The sequence below is a fragment of the Rattus rattus genome, chromosome 3, assembly GCF_011064425.1.
Source record: "Rattus rattus isolate New Zealand chromosome 3, Rrattus_CSIRO_v1, whole genome shotgun sequence".
NCBI lineage: Eukaryota > Metazoa > Chordata > Mammalia > Rodentia > Muridae > Rattus > Rattus rattus.
In genome coordinates this window covers 160,729,422-160,754,393 of record NC_046156.1, presented here as the reverse complement: position 1 = coordinate 160,754,393, position 24,972 = coordinate 160,729,422, and the positions used below count along the sequence as shown (strand labels likewise).

General features: G+C 36.6%; 1 protein-coding gene across 1 annotated transcript in view; it reads left to right on the top strand.

The window, feature by feature from the left end:
• LOC116897106 (cadherin-12) overlaps positions 1-24,972 on the top strand; it is a 123,764-nt gene that overhangs the window by 24,681 nt on the left and 74,111 nt on the right. The window contains exon 2 of the mRNA XM_032898748.1: positions 7,769-7,956. Within this exon, the coding sequence (XP_032754639.1) occupies positions 7,769-7,956 (188 nt within the window). The remainder of the gene's footprint in view (positions 1-7,768; positions 7,957-24,972) is intronic.

The window sequence follows — 24,972 nt, the reverse complement described above, 5'->3', positions numbered from 1 at the left end:
GTCCATACTTATAGAAACTGAAAAAATCCATACTCTACATTTATTTAACCTTATAGAAGTTAATAAAGGATGGATGTTCAAGTCTAGAAATGGCATAGGTATAGATTATCAAAGATGTTCCAGATATGGGCTTCCAATGTGGTACAAGGAAAAGTGAAAGTAATTATTCTGACTAGAAGATAACGGACAACTTGAATTCATTTTTTTTAAAAATACAACAGTATGTTTAAATAGAATGGTGAGTATGGATGTGTAACAGTGAGAATATAAAAGGAAATTTATTTGAAAACAGAAATGTGTAAGAACGGGAGCCTGATTTAGGAGAAGGGAAACAGTTTATCATTCTTAATATGATCATATGAGTATCTTGCGTTTCCTGATCAAACCTCATTGGAAAAGAATTTGAAGATGGGTTCACTAACATATATTAGAGTGTCTAGAAATTGCTGGCATTTAATGATTAGAAACAGAAATGATAATCATCTCAACTCATATTGGAAAATGAGGAGCACATAAAAATAGAAATTTGATGAGAAATCAAATTGGGTCGCTCAATGATACAAGAGTGAGAAGAGTGTTTCATAGCCAGATGAAGTTTCAGAAATCATGATAAAAATGCCAGCTTGTTTTTATAACTTTTACGCATCAGTCAAACCTTGTGTGATATTGTTATTAAAATCCTAGTTCATACAGTGATGGGTAGAGGAAGAGTTTTGTCCAGAGGAATTCTTTGGAGTGAGTGAAGCAGCATTTTCAACGTAGAGATGAAGTGGGTAATTACCTTTCCCTCACTAGGTTTGGGGCATAGAGCTTTCTGCTGGCTCAGAGCTAATAATAATAACCAATATACTTGTTTCTAGACATTGATGGGGGGTTTTCTGAAACAATATCTGCCTAGTGGTTAAGAAAATTAAAATGTCTTTTGAAAGGAAAGAGAGGGGAAATAATATACTTTATTAGGAAAATTAATTAGATGACAACAGGAAAATAAAGAATGTGCCTACAGAAGGCAAATAAAGCTGGAGTCATATTAAGCCTGCCAGAGAGATCTTCCTAAAATGAGACGTTGGTGTGAGTGCACCATCAAGGTGTCTAGATGCTGAGGGCACTGTACTATTAGCAAGAGGAAAAGCCACTGTGGGAGGGGACGCTGTCAGGAGCTACTCATGAGCTATAGAGAATGGAATCTGTACAATCAGTCCTGTGCTTTTGCTGTCACACATGAGAGTAGAAATACTCCTGGCAAAAGGATGGTAACAAAATGCATGACAGAAAAAAGATTGCCAAGTTTTCCCAGTTTAATTTCCCACTGGCTGCTGGCCTTGGTTGGCTTGTGGGTAGGAAGGAAAGGTTTAATTCTAAGACAGATTTTGTACTAATTAATAAGATGTGAAGAACATTTGTAATTAATAAAAGGAGAATGGATAATAGAGATTACAAGTAAATTATAGTCAGTCATATATAGATGGTGTTTTATTTCAGCATCGATTTTGTCCAAGGGTAAACAAAGCTTAGAATTCTTGAGAAAACCCTGAAAGAATGACAGGACACTAAAGGAAGGTATGATTTACTATGTGCCTGTTAATATAAATATGATCATTAATGTGATGGCATTTGAAGTGTTGGGAAGTTGAAACTATGTTGTTATATGTTTTCCTTTGAACTCGGTTCAAGCTCACCAGCTGATGAAGTGGTAGACTTAATGTTCTATACAATTAAAACAGAATATGAAATTCTATTTTAATTTTATAGAATGGAAATCATTGAGAATTGACAACTAGTTATGTTTGTAAATCACTGAATTTTCAAGCAATATTGATGGTGCATATTATATAGCACATATGAGGGCATCTCTCTGAAATTTTCTCTGCCAACCATTTTTTCCTTTTTAGAGAGTCATAATTATCTAAGGTTGGCATCGGTCAAATAACCATGGTATGGCAAATTACCTGGGCATGTGAAAATATAGGTTTCTGGATAATATGATATTGAAATGAAAGCCCTGTGGTTATTTGGGAATCAAAGGAACATAAAGATGTCCATGAGTCACTAATACATAGGGCGCCTTCTAATATCAGGCTTGACAGGTCACAGAGCATGTGAGGCAGTAGCTTGTGATCATATCACCCTGTCATCTGGTTTATTCTGGAATGTGTTCCACTAGCTGATCACAAAAGATCAGCTCATACTGTCAGTCTCCATAAAACTGAACTGCACTGTCAACCTTCCTCAGAGCACTCATGTCCCTTTAGTTCTATGGAATGAAACTGCTTAATTATGCATGGTGTGAGGTCATAAATGCCACCAATATATATTTATGTATAACCATAAACAAATCAGATATTTCTCCGTAAATGTATTATATTTTATGATAAGGAAAAACTGATTTTTCATAACTCTCCCAAGAATTTAATTCCATATCTCTATAGATGTTTCCTAGAGCTTGCAGTCTGTTTTGTCTAAATAATAACAAAAAATAGAATAAATCTACTTTATATTTACAAACAATTAGATAGTAAGTCTCTGAGACAATAGAGGGCTATCAATGGAGCAATTACTAAATTCAATCACTTAATCAAATATTTATTAGCTATGTATCATCTTATATCATACTCAAATATAATTATTTACTCTGTTTTTATTTCAGAAAATTATTCAATTTTTATCAACCTTAAGTGAAATATCTTAAGTCTTCTGATTTTGCAATACTATAATATTTACATTTTATTTTTTATTTACTGAAATTTAGTTTAATTTTAATTACTGGGGATCAAAAACAAAGCCTTTGCTCTGCTAGACAAGCACTTCCCTTAGTTCCAGACACATAATTCTTCCTCTTAGCATCTTCCTGTGATTTATATTGTCCTGGAGGGCTTCAAATTCTTTGCTACAAGAGGGCTAAAACCTAAGTACCATTAAACTTTGAAATGCTATCTTTTATAAACATGCTATATTTTGGAAAGAACATGATAATTATTCAATTATTCATTTTGCCAAATGTTATTATGGTGTTTTATAACTCATCTGCTCAGTTTTTTAAAAAAGGTTTTATACATCAAGTGCCTATGAAATTATTAATATAATTTGATTTAATTATGTAGGAATATACTTCAACATATATATCATTTTATTTATACCTGATATTTTTCTTGAAGTAGATAATGGAAGACAGTACATTTTAGAGCTTTAGTTTTGGGTGGTCATAGAATCTAACTTCTTCCTTCCCCTACAGAATCAGTTGTAATAATACAAATATAATCAAACTATAATTTTTCAGATGGCATAGCAACTGAAAGAATGTGAATTAACCTATAGCTTGCAGCTATGTTTATTGCTGTGGAAATAACAGAGAATGTTGTCTATAAGAAATTACAGAATCAATCACTGAAATTCCACATAATCTTCTTCATACAATTTTCTCTGTATCTAAGGGAAATGGTGATTTTGTTCAACATAATGTAATACCTGATAAAAATGTACATATATATTTGACTGACTTGGAGAACAACCTCCTGTCCCTGCCTGCATTTCTTAGCCCATGTTGTAGAGGTAGTACCATTCAAATGCTTCATACACATCAAAATGAGGTGACTCGGAATGATGGCCGTGTAATTATGCTGTATGTCATGCTGATCTGGCTTTGGCACAGTTGTACATTGCTTCAGAGTGTTAAATTAATCGAAATGACCTCAGCTTTATTGCTGTTAAGATTCTAGCAGTGATAAAATGCCAAGTCATTGGAAATAAACGGATGCAACCTAAACAACTTGACATGACAAATGCACACTTTCACTGACTTCTCCCGTGTTCAATAGACTTTATCACCAGATGCAGGATTTTTTTTCTGTAATATACTTGTCTTAATGAGCATAGATGCATCCTAACTCAATAAAAGTGTATGTCTGATAGGCAAAGATCAGAAAAACCACTGCCTGGCGATTTTGTGTTTTATAGGCACTAAAGGCTCAGGGCAGGAACATGGAACGCACAACCCACTGCTTTACTTCAATTATTTCTTAATTCTGAAGCATGCTACCGAGGGCACGGTATGAAGTCAATCACTGATGAAAAGTGAAACTATTCCAATTCATCACAAATTTCCCAGTGACACAAGATAATAATTGAATTTTGAACATACCAATGTGAACAATCTTCAGAAAGAGCGGCTCTGACAACATAGCTCATATTGATAGAGTGCTACAAAGGATTGCTGTCTTCATGTTCACTGCTATTGGCCTCATAAAATGCTCTTCCACAAAACAGGAAATTCATATCTCAGCAGATTGCCTTATAAAGGAGGCTGTTTCATCAATAGTCTGAATTTCCTGATGGCCTTTAGATTACCTTTCAAAATTTAAAAGGTCCACGTCCCCCTCACATATAGAAAAGTCTCAATTATGACAATGTACTTTCGTTAACTATAATCCCTTACTTTAGACTCGCATTTTGCTGAATAGTTACTTTGAAAAAATGGTTTTAGCTTTTCTAATGTGAAGTTTCTAACTCTCTATGAGTGGACAGGAAAAGTGTAAGCAGAAATACTCCACGGCCTTTGAATTATAGTCTCCTATTTTCAAAGTCTCATCAGGACATTGCCCTGCCCTCGAGCAGGTGCACTCCCACTGAGCCCTCGCTGTGACTCACTGTCTCTAATGAAATCCAGTACATGCCACAGCTCCACCTTGCTCTCAGATTGACTGTCAGCCATTCACTTGGTGCATTTAGCAATAAATTTTCTATATCTGAACAGCAGAGGATTTATAGCGGGTGTTCAGCACAGACCTCCATTTCTTTGTCTTATTGGAGAACTCTCAAGAACATTGCATGATGGGCCATGCGATTGCAATACATCTGCTCATCCTTCAGTTCAAAGGATTTGGTGCAACTTCAGACTATTTATGTCAATTACGATTACCCAGACAGGCACAGGATTTAAATCATGGACTAATTAATGTTCCTATTTAATATTAAAAATAAAAGGAAGAAAAATTAACCCACACTCTGGGTTTTACATTTTGCTTTGTGTTTTGTCTTTGAGTTTAGTATACCTTAAATATGTATGGTTTTATATTTCTTGACACATTGATGAAAAATTCAGGTAACTTGTACTTGCTGATATTGCAAGCATTTCCCAGGAGCACTTTGATGTAATGCATGAATTAAGAAAGATTACTCCCCATCGGGTCTCAAAGGAACCTCAGTTTCCAATGACTAAGGTGCCTATTTAACATAGCAACCAATTACCGACCAGCGCAGCTCTCCCAGCATCCTTAAGACCTGTAAATCTTTCTGCTCTTCTCATCCCACCCCCTTTACTAAACCCCTCCAACTCAGGGAATTGGCTTCCCTTCCCTTTCCCACTCTCTGTTCGATTATAAACTCTGCCAGATCCTGACAAATACAGAGGCAGATGCTCACAGCCAATCTTTGGGCTGAGCCCGGGGACCGGAGTGAAGGAGTTAGAGAAGGGACTAAAGGAGATGAAGGGGTTTACAATCCCATAGGAAGAACAGCAATATCAACCAACCAGATCCTCCAGAGCTCCCAGGGACTAAACCACCAACCCATGGCTCCAGCTGCATATGTAGCAGAGGATTGCCTTGTCTGGCATCAATAGGGAGAGAAGTCCTTGGTCCTGTGAAGGCTCATATCCCCAGTGTATTGGAATGCCAGGACATTGAGATGGGAGTGGGTCTGTGAGTGGCCAGTACCCTCATAGAAGATATACTTAAAACCATATTACAGGCGGGTTTAGCTCAGCGGTAGAGCGCTTGCCTAGCGAGCGCGAGGCCCTGGGTTCGGTCCCCAGCTCCGAAAAAAAGAAAAAGAAAAAAAAAACATATTACAACCCTACACCCTTTTCTCTTTCTTCCTAGCTACCCATCTGTCCTCTGACAGCTGTGTTCAGTCCAAATGTCTAAGATGAACCTTTGTCTCCAACCATACCTACATACAGTCAAGTCTTTTTTCAGAAAATAGTTGATAAAACCTCATAGACCTCTTTACACACTTTTGGCTATAAAACATTGACTGCTCTTGATATCTGCTTTTATCCTACAGGGCCACATGGTAAACAACACAACTTGTCAATGGTCCTTTGTTTAATTGTTTCATTTTACCTTAATTTACAACTCCCTTAAAAGTACTGTTTGGAGCTGGAGAGATGGCTCAACAATTAAGAGCAAAGGCAACTCTTGCAGAGATGCTGAGTTCAATTCCCAGCCACTTGGTGGCTCACAACCATCTGTAATGGGGTTCAATTCCCTCCTCTGGTGTGTCTGAAGAGAGTGACAGTGCATTCCATTATATAAAATTAAATTAATCTTAAAAAAAGTTCCGTGTAATTTGAGAGTCAAATAATATTGTATGACATAGAGACATATTTTACTATAGGAGGATGTTTAGACATCTAAATCCAATTAGATATTCTATTGTAGAAGTGTCTACTGGGAACAAACATTTTTAAAAGGGTAAGTGTAGATATCTTGGGCCAGAAATGAGCAAGTTTTGAGAATTTGTTTCCTACAAAAATAAGGAAATAAAAAGAGAAAGGAACTGAAAGTTTACAATTCTCATTCCCACTTCCTAATGTATGATTTACAAAATGAATGCCATCATGCAATAAGCTTGCTGATTATGAACCCAGCATAGTGTTCATGATGCCAATAGAAACTCTAAATGGAATCTGTAACAGTAAGAGATTCATTTATGGGAAAGATCTGCTCAAAGTCTATTCACAAAATTTGAAATTGGAATGTCAGTAACAAAATTAAGAAATTAACTTTTATGTTTCATTTCATCTTTCTGTTCTTGTCATTTTGTTACTCTAACTTGAACAGAACAAAGACTAAAATACTAATATGGGTTTAGAGGCAAGGCACAAAATTTCAGTAAAATATGAAATATGCTTTATATGCTTTATTGGTGACATACTATTATTTGAAAATCCAAAATATTTAATTTGCCAAAATTATATTTGTAACACAAATTTTCATAGTCATACATTTTGTAGGTTTTACACTATTTTGTTTCATTAACAATTTTGCAGTAATGTTACTGCTCCACCTGGTGGTAGAAATAATAATTTTTCATTTTTATTTTTAATAACAAAAATAATAGGGTATTATATTTAATTATTGATTTCAATAATATCTAAAATTAATTTTAGGGTACCAAGATAACACATATTAAAATTCCTTCAAATCATGTATAGTGTTCTATATTTAACACGACCATGAATTAGACTACTAAGATTATATATAAGATTATATATGGTTAAAAACTATTTTTAACTTTTATTCTTGAAAGGATAACTTTAACCCATTAAAAGTATCTAAATATAAATATTTTAATGAATACTCCAGTAATCTATTATCTATGTGGTTATGTATTTATTTTTCTTTAAGTTTCGCATCCTATATTATTTTATTGGTATCATTACTCTTACTGATATTGATTAGGAATGCTTCTAAGATTGTATTTAATATTTAATCCACTTAAATAGAATTGACATATAAATTTTTCTTAAAGTAGTTGTGATTTATCATGCTGTATTACTCCTTTTGCTCAGTTAAAATTCTACAGGATATTCTGAAGTAGACAGTCAAGCAATTCCGTATAATCATAGTCTTTAAACTATCAATAAATTGCCTGTCACTTTATATTACAAAGTTTGATTTACTATTTATATCTATATTTTAAAGCAGGGTAGTCTTATTACATACTTCACTGATTCATCTGCCTTTGCAAATTCTGTATCTCCTATCAGGCATCTTCCATCTGAAAGTTCCCGAGTCCTCCCCTGTTGGCTCAGCTATTGGAAGAATAAGAGCAGTAGATCCTGATTTTGGAAAAAATGCAGAAATTGAATACAACATTGTCCCAGGAGATGGGGGAAATTTGTTTGACATTGTCACAGATGAGGATACACAAGAAGGAATCATCAAATTGAAAAAGGTACAAGACTAATTTTTGGACAGTTGGCAAATTATAAAAAAAAAAACACAAAAAGCAGAGAAAGTAATAGATTTTTTTCTTCAAATAGCAATACTTTAATTATGAACTCACACAATGTATTTCTGTTTATAGCTGTACATCTTCAATATAACATTAAGTCTTCTTAGTTGCCAAATAACATTTTAAATTTCTTCATAATGTTAGGATTGGTTTTTAAATGAAGTAGAGACAATTGATTATACTAAGATGGTTGAAATGATCAAATTTGTGTTTACTCAGAAAATATAAATATGTAATTCACATTATAGGTAAGAGTTGTTATTTAGATAGAATATCACCTTGGAGAGATAATATGTAAGATAGAAAAGTCATTAAATGTTAGAAACAGAGTGTCAATAATGTTCTAGTCAAAGCTTCACAGAGAATAATGCTAAAGAGTGTGGACAGTTAAGACCTGATTTGTAAGGTTTTACTAGAGACAAGGAACAATTTGGAATTGGGCAAGGAGAGATGTGTGTCATATACTGACTGGGACTGTGTCTTCATTCTGCTATGTTCAATGAATCTGAATGAAGATGAAGCCAAAGGTAAGATTCAGTAGAAGTAATGAAGAGTAATAAAGGAATCTACAAAGAGGAAAAATTAAAAAGTAGGTGTTTGACAGAAGGATAAATAAGTAGAGAAGAGGTGATGGGGAGGTGGTAGAGTTCTTGATTGTGGATATTTTCTAATCAGTTGCTTCAAGTGTCCTTGTGAAAAATTGTTTGCAGCCATGTAAACTCCTTCATTAAAATGCTTTCTGTCATAGAATTTCACCATAACCATGGAAACCTATGAAAACACAACTATGTTATGGAAACATAATTAAGAAAAGAAATTAGTACACAGTAGAATTTTGGTTATGATAACCCATAATATACGCAATTTAATATGTTACAATTATTTAGTGAAATAATGTTTAAAACTTTGGAAATTTGGCCTGGAGCATCCATTGAATGTTATAAGCAAGGTTTAAATTGCTCTTCCAGGCAAGCCTTGAAAAAAATTGCCTAGGGATTTTCACGGAGCTATAACATCACTTATGAGCTTTCAGAAAGGATATTGGGCAAGAAATAATATGTGATAGTTTGACCAGGAATCTGGCTTTACTCTGCTTTGTTCTAAGAATATGAATCAAGATGAATGTACAGATTAAAATCTTAAGGGTTTTGAGGATGGAAGGGTGTAAAGACGAGCTAAAAGTTAGGGGAAGAAGACTGAAGCCAACAGAGTATTTGAAGCTGTTAAGGTGATTAGCTTCGTTAAAGAGAAATCTGGGTTTTCTGTAGTGGGAAGTAGTCATGTGCTTCATTCATGTCAATAATCAGAAGCTAATGAAGGAAGTGGGCTACATCTTGAACCGACAAGAGAACTTGATAACAGACTCCACACGGTATTTGTTTGGAACAAAAAGAAGCCAGTTGAGGGAGTTACAGGAAACAGATGAGTTGAGGCATTGAGGCCCTATAGAAAAGTAGTATTTTTGGATTTCTATTGAGGTGATGAAATACCATGATTAAAAACAGAATTAGGGCTGAAAGAACCCAGATGTCCTTCATTTTTGGAATTTACTATTTATAGAAATTAAATAGGCAAATGGTTGATGAAAATATCATCCTGATTAAAAATCAGAAAGACATACATGGATTGATAAGTGGCTATTAGCCCAAATGCTTGAATTACCCTAGATGGAACAAATTCAAGACGGTTGATCATCAAAATTGTTTCCTTCTTTAAAGGGGGAACAAGAATTTCAACATCAGAGACTGAAGGACATCATAAAAGCCTGCCCACATGTCAAAACCCAATTAGACAAGATGGAAACTTGAGAGGAAACTCACTCCTGAGACACAGAGAATACAGCAAATACAGATGCAAACCACTGAACTGAGAATGGACCCCCCGTGAGAAGGAATCAGAGAAAGAACTGGAAGAGCTTGAAGGCTTGCCCCATACTGTCTTGATTATCATACCTAAAGACTATACATGGACTGACCCTGTTCTGACCTAGAACCAATGACCTAGTAAGAGCACCAGTGGAGGGATGGAACCCCAGTGAACTGACTTTGGGGGAGGTGGCAATTCTACACCCGTTAATTAAGGGGGGGAAGGGATGTTTGCCCTAACACCCCTGAATGTTAATAAAAAAAAAAAAAAAAAAACAGAATTAGGGAGGAGAGGATTTATATTGTTTCTATTTCAACATCACTCATCATAAAAGGCAGTCAAAACAGAAACTCAAACTTGAGAGGAAACTCAAGACAGAAGCTGATGCAAAGGCATGACGTATTGCTGCTTACTGTCTTGATTATCATGCCTTGCTTCGCCTGTTTGTTATAGAACCTAAGACCTTGGAAGCCAGGGATGGGAGCACTCCCAATGACTTTAGCTCTTCTACATTAATTAAGAAGATGCCCTATACCTGAATGTTAGGACATAATATTCACAGTTGAAGTTCCCAATTTGTGTCAAATTGACATAAATCTGGCTAGCAGGGTCACTAAGAAGTTACTGAATTCAGCTGTAATGAATTAAAGACATTTTAGAATTTAATGAAAATAAAGGCACAACATACCTGAACTTGTGGTACACAATGAAAAGAGTGCTAAGTGAGAAAAAAAAAACACCTCCAAAAAGAAAGTAGAGAGAACATACACTAGCAATTTGACAGCATATCAGAAAGCTCTAGAACAAAAAGAAGCAAATACACCTAAAGAAGTAGTCAACAGGAAATAATCAAACTCAGGGATGAAATCAATCAAATAGAAACAAAAAGAACTATATAAAGAATCAACAAAACCAGGAACTGGTTTATTGAGAAAATCAATAAGATAGATAAATCCTTAGCCAGACTAACCAGAGGGCGGAGAGACAGTACCTAAATTAACAAAATCAGAAATGAAAAAGGAGATATAACAACAGAAACTGAAGAAAATAAAAAAAAAATTATCAGATCCTACTACAAAAGCCTATACTCAACAAAACTGGAAAATCTGGATAAAATGAACAATTTTCTAGACAGATACCATGTACCAAAGTTAAATCTGGATCAGATAAAATATGTAAACTATCCTATAACATCTACAGAGATAGAAGCAGTTAGTAAAAGTCTCCTAAACAGGTCAACATGTAGAAGAATGCAAATTGATCCATGCTTATCACCCTGTACAAAGCTTAAGTCCAAGTGGATCAAGGACCTCCACTTCAAACCAGATACACTCAAACTAATAGAAGAAAAACTAGGGCAGCATCTCGAACACATGGGCACTGGAAAGAATTTCCTGAACAAAACACCAATGGCTTATGCTCTAAGATCAAGAATCGACAAATGGGATCTCATAAAACTGCAAAGCTTCTGTAAGGCAAAGGACACTGTGGTTAGGTCAAAATGGCAACCAACAGATTGGGAAAAGATCTTTACTAATCCTACAACAGATAGAGGGCTTATATCCAAAATATACAAAGAACTCAAGAAGTTGGAACAGGGAGACAAATAACCCTATCAAAAAATGGGGTTCAGAGCTAAACAAAGAATTCAAAGCTGAGGAATGCCGAATGGCTGAGAAACACCGAAAGAAATGTTCAACATCTTTAGTCATAAGGGAAATGCAAATCAAAACAACCCTGAGATTTCACCTCACACCAGTGAGAATGGCTAAGATCAAAAAAACTCAGGTGACAGCAAATGCTGGCAAGGATGTGGAGAAAGAGGAACACTCCTCCATTGTTGGTGGGATTGCAGACTGGTACAACCATTCTGGAAATCAGTCTGGAGGTTCCTCAGAAAATTGGACATTAAACTGCCTGAGGATCCAGCTATACCTCTCTTGGGCATATACCCAAAAGATGCCCCAACATATAAAAAAGACACATGCTCCTTCAACAGAGGAATGGATACAGAAAATGTGGTACATCTACACAATGGAATATTACTCAGCTATCAAAAACAATGCCTTTATGAAATTCATTGGCAAATGGTTGGAACTGGAAAATATCACCCTGAGTGAGGTAACCCAATCACAGAAAAACACACATGGTATGCACTCATTGATAAGTGGCTATTAGCCCAAATGCTTGAATTACCCTAGATGCCTAGAACACATGAAACTCAAGACGGATGATCAAAATGTGAATGCTTCACTCCTTCTTTAAAAGGGGAACAAGAATACCCTTGGCAGGGAAGAGAGAGGCAAAGATTAAAACAGACACAGAAGGAACACCCATTCAGAGCCTGCCCCACATGTGGCCCATACATATACAGCCACCCAATTAGACAATATGGATGAAGCAAAGAAGTGCAGGCCGACAGGAGCCGGATGTAGATCTCTCCTGAGAGTCACAGCCAGATTACAGCAAATACAGAGGCGAATGCTAGCAGCAAACCACTGAACTGAGAACAGGACCCCCGTTGAAGGAATCAGAGAAAGAACTGGAAGATCTTGAAGGGGCTTGAGACCCCATGTGAACAACAATGACAAGCAACCAGAGCTTCCATGGACTAAGCCACTACCTAAAGACTATACATGGACTGACCCTGGACTCTGACCTCATAGGTAGCAGTGAATATCCTAGTAAAATCACCAGTGGAAGGGGAAGCCCTTGGTCCTGCTAAGACTGAACCCCTAGTGAACGTGATTGTTGGGGGGAGGGTGGCAATGGGGGGAGGATGGAGAGGGGAACACCCATAAAGAAGGGGAGGGGAGAAGGGTTTGGGGGATCTTGACCCGGAAACCGGGAAAGGGAATAACACTCAAAATGTAAATAAGAAATTCTCAAGTTAATTTAAAAAAAGGGGGAAAAAAAGAAAAAAAGAAAAGTCTCCTAAACAAAAAAAGCCTAGTGGAGAATTCTATCAGCCCTTCACAGACGACCTAATACCAATACTCTTCAAAATATTCCACAAAAATAGAAACAAAAGAAACACTACCCATTTTGTTCTTTGAAGCCAAAATTATGCTCATAACTAAACCTAACAAAGACTCAAAATAGAAAGAGAACTTAAGACCAAATTCCCTTATGAATATCAATGAAAAAATACTCAATGAAATTTTCAAAAACCAAAACCAAGAACACATCAAAAAGATCATCCAACATGATAAAGTAGGCTACAGCCCAGGCATGCTAGGAATGGATCAATATATGAAAATCCATCCACGTAATCTGCTACATAAACAAACAGAAAAGAAAAAAAAACCACATGAACATCTCATTAGATACTGAAAAAACATTTGACACTATTTAACACTCCTTCATGATAACAGTCTTGGAAAGATCAGGAAATTGAAGCCCATACCCAAACATAGTAAAAGCAATATATAGCAAATCAGTGGCCAACATCAAACTAACTGGAGAGAAACTTGAAGCAATTCCACTAAAATCAGGGACTAGACAAGGCGATCCACTCTGTTCCTACATATTTAATATTGTACTCGAAGTCCTAGCCTGAGCAATAAGACAACAAAAGGAGACCAAAGGGATATAGATTGGAAAGGAAGAAGTCAAAATATCACTATTTACAGATGATATAATAGTATACGTGTGTGACTCCAAAAGTTTCACCAGAGAACTAAGCCTGATAAACAACTGCAGCAGAGCAGTTAGGTACATAATTAACTCAAACAAACCAGTAGCCTTCTTCTACTCAAAGGATAAACAGGCTGAGAAAGAAAAGAGGGATATAACACAATAGTCAAAATAATATAAAATACCTCAGTGTGACTCTAACCAAGCAAGTGACAGATCTGTATGACAAGAATTTCAAATCTCTGAAGAAAGAAACTGCAGATCTCAGAACATGGAAAGACCTCCCATGCTCCCCCTGATTGGCATGATTAATATAGTAAAAATGGCCATTTTGCCAAAAGAAATCTACAGATTCAATGTCATCCACATCAAAATTGCAACTCAATTCTTCATAGAGTTAGAAAAAGCAATTTGCAAATACATTTGAAATAACAAAAAAATGAAGGATAGTGAAAACTATTCTCAACAAAAAAAGAATCTCTTGGGGAATCACCATCCCTCACCTCAAGCTGTATTACAGAGCAATAGTAATAAAACTGCATGGTATTGGTGCAGAGACAAGCACAAAGACCAATAACAAAGAATTGAAGACTCGGATATGAGCCCACACACCTATGGTCACTTGATCTTTGACAAAGGAGTTAAGACCATCCAGTGTAAAAAAGATAGCATTTTCAACAAATGGTGCTGGTTCACCTGGGGGTCAGTATGTAGAAGAAATCAAATCCATCCATTCTTATCACCCTGTAAAAAGCTTGAGTCCAAGTGTATCAAGGACGTCCACATTAAGCCAGATACACTCAAACTAATAGAAAAAGAGAGGAAGAACCTCTAACACATGGGTACTCAAGAAAATTTCCTGAACAAAGCACCAATGACTTATGCTTTAAGATCAAGAATCAACAAATGGAACCTCATAAAATTGCAAAGCTTTTGTCAAGCAAGGGACACCCTTATCAGGACAAAACGGCAACCTACATATTGGCAAAATATCTTTACCAATCCTACATCCGATAGAGGGCAAATAGGCAATACATACAAAGAACTCAAAAAGTTAGACACTAGAGAGCCAAATAACCCTATTAAAAAATTGGGTACAGAGCTAAACAGAATTCTCAGCTGAGGAATACCAAATGGCTGAGAAGTACCTAAAGAAATGTTCAACATCCTTAGTCACTGGGGAAATGAAAATCAAAACAATCCTGAGATTCCACTTCACACCAGTCAGAAGGACTAAGATCAAAAACACAGGTGACAGCAGATCCTGGCAAGGATGTGAACAAACAGGAACACTCCTCAATTTTTGGTGAGATTGTAAGCTGGTACGACCACTCTGGAAATCAATCTGAAGGTTCCTCAGAAAACTGGACATTGTACTACCTGAGGACCCAACTCTATCACTCCTGGGCATATACCCAAAAGATGCTACAACATACAACAAGGACACATGCTCTACTATGTTTATAGCACCCTTATTTACAATGGCCTGAAGCTGGAAAGAACCCAGATGTCCTTCAACCTAGGAATGGATACAGAAAATGTGGTGCATCTACACAACAGTGTAATAATTAGCTATTGAAACAATAACTTCATGAAATTCTTAGACAAATGTATGGAACTAGAAAATATCATCCTGAGTGAGATAACCCAATCACAAAAGAACACACATAATATATATTCACTGATAAGTGGATATTGGCCCAAAAGCTTGAATTGCCCAAGATGCAATTCACAGACCACAGGAAGCTCAAGAAGAAGGATAAGCAAAGTATGGATGCCTCTGTGCTTTACAAAAGGGGGAAAATATTCATAGGAGGAGATATACAGTCAAAGTTTGGAGTAAAGACTGATGAAATAACCATTAGGAGCCTGCCCCACCTGGGGATCCAGCCTACCAAACCTAGAAAATATTGATGAAGCCAAGAAGTGCATGTAGACAGAAGCCTTATAGAGCTGTCTCCTGAGAGACTCAGCCAGATCATGAGAAATACAGAGGCGAATGCTAACAGCAAACTATTGAACTGAGAATGAGGTTCCAATTGGAGGATTTATAGAAAGGATTGAAGGAGCTGAAGGGGTTTGCAGCCCCAAAAGAAAAATACCAACCAACCAGAGCTCCCAGAGACTAAACCACTACCCAAAGAGTACACATGGACAGACCCATGACTCCAGCTGCATATGTAGTAGAGGATGGCCTTGTTGGACACCAATGGGAGGAGGAGCCCTTGGTCTTACCAAGGCTGGAAACCCTCCGCAGTGTAGGGGAATGCTAGGGTGTTGAGGTGGGAGTAGGTGGGTGGGAGGGGGAGCACCCTCATAGAAGCAGGGGGAAGGGGGATGGAAGAAGGGGTTCTGGAGGGGAAACCAGGAAAGGGTTAACATTTGATATGTAAATACATAATAATCCAGTAAAAAAAGGAAATAGATTCTTCAGTGCAGATAGGAACTCATATCTACTACCCTGTTTCAGCACTGGGCCCTGTCTAGTTTGAATCTTTACAGGCCATGTGTGTGCTGTCATATGTCTGTGAGTTCATAATTGTGTTGGACACATTATTTCTGTAAGAGTTTGTTCCCCTGGTCTCATCTATTCCCTCTAGCTCTTATATTCTATTTCCTTCTCTTTCACATCATTCCTGGGTTTTAATAGGTATATCCCATTTAGTACCAAGTATTAAAGATGTCTCACTCTGTGCATTCTCTCATGGTGGGTATCAGTATTAGTCACTACCTACTTCAAAGGAAAGCTTCTCTGATGATAATTGAGGAGATACTGATCCAAGGGCACAGTATGCTTGGGGTCATTTCATTGTTATTTTCCTCTACAACCATAGGCTATCTAGTCTCATGTTCTTGGAAAATGGAGCACTATCAAGTATAATTTCCATCTCATGGAGTGTGACTTAATCCCAAACAGATAGTGATTGGATATCCCATAGCATTTCTATTTTATTGCACTAGTATATCAGGTATGTAGGTTGGCATTACAAATTGAAGTGTTTGTGGCAGAGTTGACACTTACCTTTCTTGTTTAGTAGTATGTAGAGTGCCTTTGAGGACTGGGAGTACTATGCAGTAAAAGGTGAAGGCTTTAATTAGGCACCAGCTTCACGTCTCCATATATAAGATATATATATATATGTGCTGTTTTTAACCCTATCATCAGTTTGTATGAAACAACCAATAGCTTTTGCCATAGACTGAGTTGCTTAGCTGTTTCCAATAGGGTCCATTTCAGCAGCACATAAATTTAATATAAGTCATTCTCAGCACTAGAAGTTTCATGTGGATAAAACAGAGTTCTAGTTGGGGCTTTCTCTCCCTCAGTATTTGATGATCCCATTTAGATTTCTTTTATATATGTATATGTTTTAAGGTGCTCTACTCTATCAGAATTTTGAAGTGTGGTAATTTTTATGACCCTGGAACTTTTAAAGTTTTTGCAGTGCTTTAATTATGATGAATTAAGAATAAAAAGGTTATGGCTTAAAGCATGATCTTGATTAACTTGAAAGACAAGTTGTCATGTTGAATATATTTATCACCTTGACAAAGTCTATAATCACTTGATATTCTCAAAAAATTTTGTCTAGATTAGGTTAGTTTCTAGATAAGTTTATGGTGAATTTTCATAATTTATTTATTGAGTCAAATTAGGAAAGCTGGCCAACTCTGGGAGGTGCCATTTCTTAGACAGATATTATGGATGGATACCATGTATACCATGGCGGTATAAAGCTGAAAAAAACCTGAGCTGAGGCTTAGCATACATGTGTTTATATATTGTTCTCTGTCCCTGACTGAGGATTGATAGGCCTATTTCCTTAAAGTTCATTCGAGTTGGACTTTATAATATGAATAAGCCTGAATGTATAAGTCAAGTGAATCCTTTCTTTTTTAGAATTTATTTCTTTCACAGTATTTTACTATAGCAATGGAAACAAAATTATTATAGGAGGACAAATTGGTGGTAGTTGATATAAGAGGAAATGATATTTACTATAACATACATGCTTCCCATTCCTAAAAAGAATGAGAAGTACTGTGTGAAGGTCACAATATTTTATTGAATACATTTGAGGTGTATAGATTGTATAATCAGGCCAATAATATGAGCTCTGAATTCAAAATAGTAATAAAAATGAACCTTGGGGCTCATCAGTTACAGTGCTTGACATTCAATTACAGACACTTGAATTCAGATTCCCAACACCCATGGAAAATCTAGCATGGTAGTGTGCCCTGTATCTCCAGAGTTGAGTGATAGGGATAGGTGGAACATTACAACTCCTAACCGGATATCTAAATAATGGGAATTCTTTAGGTTCATGAGTGATTAATACATGACTATATGCATGCTGTCATGTATACAAAACACACACACACACACACACACACACACACAAATATACATATAGCACAAATAAATATACCTCCCCCAAAGGAGAATACCTTATTTTATTTTCTGTACAACATACACTAAGTGAAACATAAAATGATTATCGTTTTTAATTTTTATTATTTATTTATTTCCTTTTTCCTTTTTTTTTACATTCTGAATTTTATTCCCCTCCCAGTCCGCCCTCCGACAGTTCCACATTCCATACCCCCTCTCCTATGTCTCCACGAGGATGTCCCTACCCCACCCACCCTACCAGACCTCTAAACTTCCTGGGACCTTCAGTCTCTTGAGGGTTAGGTGCATCTTCTCTGCCTGAACCCAGACCTGGCTGTCTTCTGCTATATTATGTGTTAGGGGCCTCATCTCACCTGGTGTATGCTGCCAGGTTGGTGATCCAGAGTCAGAGAGTTCTCAGGGGTCCAGGTTAATTGAGACTGCTGGTCCTCCTACAGGATTGCCTTCCTCCTCAGCTTCTTCTAGCTTTTCCCTAATTCAACCACAGGGGTCAGCAGCTTCTGTCCATTGGTTGGGTGCACATATCTGCATCTCACTCTTTCAGCTGCTTGTTGTGTCTTTCAGAGGGCAGTCATGATAGGCCCCTTTTTGTGAGCACTCCATAGCCTCAGTAATGGTGCCAGGCCTCATGGCCTCCCCTTGAGCTGGATACCACTTTGGGCTTGTCACTGGACCTTCTTTAACTCAGGCTCTTCTCCATTTCCACCCCTGCATTTCTTTCCTACAGGAACAATTATGGGTTGGTGTTTTGACTGTAGGATAGCAACCCCATACCTCACTTGATGTCCTGTTTTTTTGCAGGAGGTGGGATCAAAACATTCCTTCTCCCCACTATAGGGCATTACATCTATGGTCCTTCCCTTTGAGTCCTGAGAGTCTCTCACCTCGCCTGTATCTGGTACATTCTGGAAGGTCCCCACAACCTCCTACCTTCCGAGGTTGCCTGTTTCCATTCTTTCTGCTGGCCCTCAGGGCTTCAGTCCTTTTACCCCACTCAATACCAGATCATAAAATGAATATCTTATAATACCTTATTTTGTTTAGTATGCAATATACATTCTGTTAAACTCTAACTAAATTGCATGTCATAACTGTTTATTAGTTGTCACTATTTTAAACAAAGGTATGATTTTATATTCAGTTCCTTTTATCTATTAAACATTCCCATACTACTCAAAAATTTGATTTGAACCAGGAAAAATATCGAAATGAAAATAATCTTTAAAATTTAACTTGCATTTAGGTTATTAATCATGTTTTAGTGGTACAAATACACATAAACTGTGCTTCATTGAAAAGCTCATTTAACTCAGAAATGCAGACATAAAAAGTGCTTCGACCAAGCACGTGATCCAGGCCTGTTGCCTATTTACTTGGGGAAATTGAGATGGGCAGAATATTTTAGCTCAGGAGTTCTGAACTATAGTGCTATAGCTAATTGTCTATGCTGAGGTCAGCATTAACATGGCTGCCTGTCAGGAGCAGGAGATCACCAGTTTCCCTGAAGAGGTTTGATTTGGCTCAGGCCACTGAAAGTAACTTTTAGATATGTTGCTCAAAATCCTACCAAATTCATGCTGGATGAATAGCCCTGTCAGAACAGTACTTATTTCAAAAGCATGCGGTCCTGAGTTGAGATACCAGACCCTTGCAAAAATGCTGAAATTCTATCAGTGGGGCTGGGGTTCCAGCACATTACTAGTAAATGAGCATAACCAAATTGACAAGCTTTAGGTTCATTGAAATAACCAGTCTAACACTCTCATAAAAATAAAGGTAAAGATGCCTGAAAGAAAAAGACTAGATCTGTTGCTGGCACATCCATAAATATATTTATGACATACATGCACCAGAAAATACTCTAATAGATCATACACACACACACACACACACACACACACATACACACACACACACACACAGACATACACACATGTGTGTATGCATATACATGTTGTACATATGCACACATATATGCAAAAATATTTTATTATTAATTTTATATTGGGGGATTGTATTATAATTACATAATTTTGTTTATCTTGTTTAATCTTCAACCTTCCTACATAGCGCGACTTATTCTTTTAAAATTCATAACTTCTTTTTGATTTATTATTATTGTTACATAAACACAGACACACATATACAAATGTACATGAGAATATACTGGTGTGTATGTACTTATATCTAGTTCCTAAATACATAAGTACAACCTGTTCTTTATTTATAATTTTCTTAGTCAATGTTCTATTGCTATGAAGAGTCACTCTGACCAAAGTTACCTCTTACAAAACAATGCATTTATTTGGAGATTACTTACAGTTTCAGAGGTTCAGTCCATTGTCACCATGACTAGAAGCCTGGCAGCATGAAGGCAGATATGGTGTTTGTACTGGCTGGTTTTGTGTGTCAATTTGGCACAAGCTGGAGTTACCACATAAAAGGAGTTTCCCTTGAGGAAAAGTCTCCATGAGTTCCAAATGTAAGGCATTATCTCAATTAGTGATCGAGGTTGGGTGGGTCACATTGTGGTTGGTGCCATCCCGGGACTGGTAGTCTTCAGTTCTATGAGCAAGCCAGGGGGAGGCAAGCCAGTAAGAAACAACCCTCCATGACCTCTGCATCAAGGGCTGCTTCCTGACCTGCTTGAGTGCCAGTCCTGACTTTCTTTAGTTATGAAGAGCAGTGTGAAAGTGTAAACTGAATAAACTCTTTTCTCCCCAACTTGTTTCTTGGTCATGATGTTCTGTGCAGGAATATAAACCCTGAGTAAGACAGTATTGGAGATGTAGCTTAGAGTTCTACATCCTGATGCACAGGCAGCAGGAAGAGAGGAGGCCACTGGTTGGGCTTGGGCTTTTAAAACATCAAAGCACATCCCCAGTGGCACACTTATTCCAACAAGCCAACACTTACTTCAACAAGGCAACACCTACCCCAACAAGCCAACACCTCCTAATCCTATCAAATAGCACCGCTCCCTTGGACTATTCATTCAAATACATGAGTCTATGAGGGCCATTTTTATTCACTTAGATTCCTATAATCTTGGCATTGGGTTGAAGGCTACCAGGCTTTCCCCAACTCTTCTTTCCAAACAAACCTTAGCATATCTATTCTTTACTTTGTTCATGGATGTTTAGCCAGCCATGCTTCTCAGACTTTATGACTGTGGCTGTGACATTTCTAGAGTACACAATATTGAAGCAAAAATGTCTTCCCCCTTTCTACTGCCTCTCTTTCCCAAAAGTTTTACTTGAGCCTCAGACATACACATTGCATTGTACATGCATGCATTAAGACTGGGCTCTACAACATTGCATTTTGATTATTTATGGTTCTCTGTATGGTGTCTATCTGGAAGGATTTTCACTGGTGAGAGATGAGAACTACATTTATCTATGAGGATAAAGAAAAAATGGGAATGTAGTTAGGGTTTAGCAAAGTGGCACTTCTCAAAACTTTTCCAAGAACTATGACTTAGCTAGTAGTTGGCTGACTTTCCAATGTCAAGAATAATTTCCCTATTGGTTAGTGGATCCTAAGTCCAGTCAGAGGTCTGTTGGTTACCTGAACATTGTATATGCCACTATTGCACCTTCTAGGTTATCATTCCATTCTGGTCATTGTTATAATCCATCTGGGAATGACTGTTAGTTGCTTCCCTTCTAGAATTTTTGTTTTGTTTTGTCTTATGCTTCTTGTTTCTTCCTATAATAGATCATTATTCATTATATAGGTATTAAAATCACAATCTACATATAATTCATTGCCATAAATTTTGCTATGCCATTCAGGAGACATTTGCTGGGCAGTTACTGAATATGAAGTTTAATTAAGACTTAGAAGATAAAGTTAAAATAGGCAGACACTTTCCTTGTACTTACACAGACTCTAGTTATTTTAGGAAGTGGGAAATGTTGGTAGTGATAAAGTAAAGTTGGAAGGATATGCACAACTGTAAAGTGTCAATAAGTATAGGGAGGGCAGGGTCTTTCAGAGAATTGAGCAGGAAAGGCTTCCAGATGAAGGAAGTGAGATTGAAACTATGGTATCTGGATGATTCATGTTTCCAGAAGTCCTGAGCAGTCATATTTCCAAAACCTCTGAGGATGGAGAACACTGACAAGGAGGCAGGAGTAGCTTCAATGTAGTAAGGATAAGATAGTGGGAGAAGAGATCCAAGATGGGGGAAAGCACACAAGCAAGGTATTTCTGTGACTTTGATCATGCTGGAGGGTCTAATATGAGCTTAGACTAAATCACCTTCATTGGCCCAGAGATGGGTCCCCCGGGACACTTTGGTAGTAATTGTGAAAGGCGGACATATCCCCGTGAAGATGCCACAGACAATGCACAGAGCTGCTGTGAGCTTGGGACAGGATGGTTTTTAACAGTGATAGAGACTGTGTGAACTGATCATAACCTTGATGGATTTTAAAGGTCAAGTACAGTTTAAACTTAGTACTCTAGTTATATGGTAAATTATATAAAAAACGTGTGTGTAATAAGACCTAAGATGCAAGATTTTGTAAGAAAGCTTATATATATGCAGTCTCTCCTGGCTTATGTTGCACGGTGTGGAGAAGGATTTTCTATACATAGATACTCTACATACTCATAAGTATATTTCTTGATTTGTTTGTATGGTTTCTTAAAGGAACAATCATTAAAAATATACAGGTGAAAAACTCTCATGAAACTTTCAACAATAACATTAACAAGATTTTTTGGGGGTACTGCAGCTCCTACTTTGAGCCTGGTGGATGGTGAGGGAGGCGTTGATCCTGCTCTAATAGTATGAGTGCCTATATCCACCGGAATACCAGGTGGCACAAGACACAGGATCCTAGAAAGCTAGGGAAGCTCAGATTAGGGCGGGAGCAGAGTAGTGTATGCATCACCTATCTGCACTGAAATACCCTAGGGTGTTGGTATCCTAGCAGCTCCTCATAGTGACAAGAGGATGGTTGACTACTACAGAGCACCTGTCAATTTCCCATTGGTCCAACAGCTGTATAAAAAAATGCTTACTGCTTTCTCCATGCTTGTCTCTAGTCTGCTTCTCTGCTTGATATGTATATATATTGAAGTCACGAAGTCATGGTTAGGAGTGGTTAGATGAAAATACACAGCAAAACAAGTGACTATAGAAGCAACAGCAGTTTTTGAATTGCATCACGTCCTAATTGGCTAGGATATTTCTTTTTTGCAACCTCTAAATGGAAATGCAATGTAATCGTTTCAGTGAAAAGTAAAATTCATAGAAAAGCCACGTTGCACATACATTTAATTTATATAGGTCAAAAGTCTGTATGAAAAATGAATATGCAGTGCTTTTTAAAGAATTACCTTAAAAATTGGACCGGAAGATTTTGAGATTCAGGTTAAGCAATGAAGCATAAGGTTTTTCAATATTTACTTTTTCCTTTTTTAAAAATCTCCCTTTAAGTTGTGGAATGTTTCATGCTGTGAAGTGCACAGTTTCATTACTGTTTTATCTTTTATCATGTCCTTGCTTCCTACTTACTGCTTTCATTTCCTTCTTTTCCTCTGAGGAGCAGGGAGGTAAGTGGATGAACATGATGTTCAGATTTATATGAACTGAGAAGAATGAAAACAGGCATTTTTATTTATTTTATTGTTAAATTCGACTTTGACCATGTTATGAAGCCTCAGATGGAATGTCATTTCTCTGTCACTTTAAATTCAGAGTAACATCATGAAAGTTTACAAATCTCTCCAAGGCACAGGATATTTTGAAAAAATAAAACAAAGTAAGAATGACACTGACTTGCCTCATATCAAAACCGTCTTATACATTTTTGAGCAATATAGCAATAGAAAAATATGAAACAAGAATAAAAATGTCATAAAATTTATTGTCATAGGAGACTTGGGCTGTGGGCCACTACAATATATATATATATATATAATATTCATAGTAGTATAGTTCATAAGTGCATATATATTGTATATATAGTGTATATTTCACAGGTATATTTATTGATTAAAAAATTTGTATTTTTTCTTCAAAGAACAATCATTAAAAATATACAGGTGAAAAATTCGCATGAAACTTTCAACAATAACGTTAACAGGATTATTTTTGTGTGCTGCAGCACCTTGGCTGAACCTGGTAGATGGTGAGGGAGGCTGCTCTAATAGTATGAGTGCCTATGTTCACTGGAACACTAGGTGACACAAGATACATGATCCTAGAAAGCTAGTGAGCCTCAGATATATATGTATGTATGTGTGTGTATGCATATATATATATGTATTTGATTTGTGTGTGTGTTTAAAAACTGCATGAATTATGCTATTAATTAATGGATAAAGAAAATAAGGTGTATAATCATTTCACATCAATACAAATTGAAACAACTAAGTTAAATCTTTTCAAGGCTTAAATACAAATTTTCTCATAGAAATATTTTTTCTTGGTTTTCTTTTGTTCATAGAATTATAATAGTTGAATTAATCTGTAGACCACAACTGTCTGATTCAATATCCTTTCACCAATTTTTCTCTACTATCTTAATAATATAACTTTTACCAACTCACAAGTGATAAATGCATCTGTGTTAGATAATTTTAAAAGTATTTGTTAGTATACAATAAGTGACTGTACAAGATAGAAAAAAATCTTTTAATCATCATGTTCCCTGGCTTATTATTTCATTTAAATTTACATAACTAGATTGTTAAATGCAAAGCAGAATGGTTTTCAGCATAGAAGATCAAATTCATTATTTACTGCTTATGGGAATAGTAAGCAGGTGTTAATGGGTTTTAGGGGACCTTTATATTATGCATTTGTTCACTATTCAGTAACTTTCCAAATTTATTTTCTGTTAAGCAGAATGGCTTCGATTACATGTCATGTAAGTTGGTAATATAGCACCACCATGTGTCGATTTTGGGAAAAACTCAAGAATGTGAAAAGTTTTGTACAAACACCTGCCATTTCTCTAATGAGTACCTTTAAAAAGAAAAAAAGTGAATAATTTTTGTGTCTGTGAATATTATGTTTT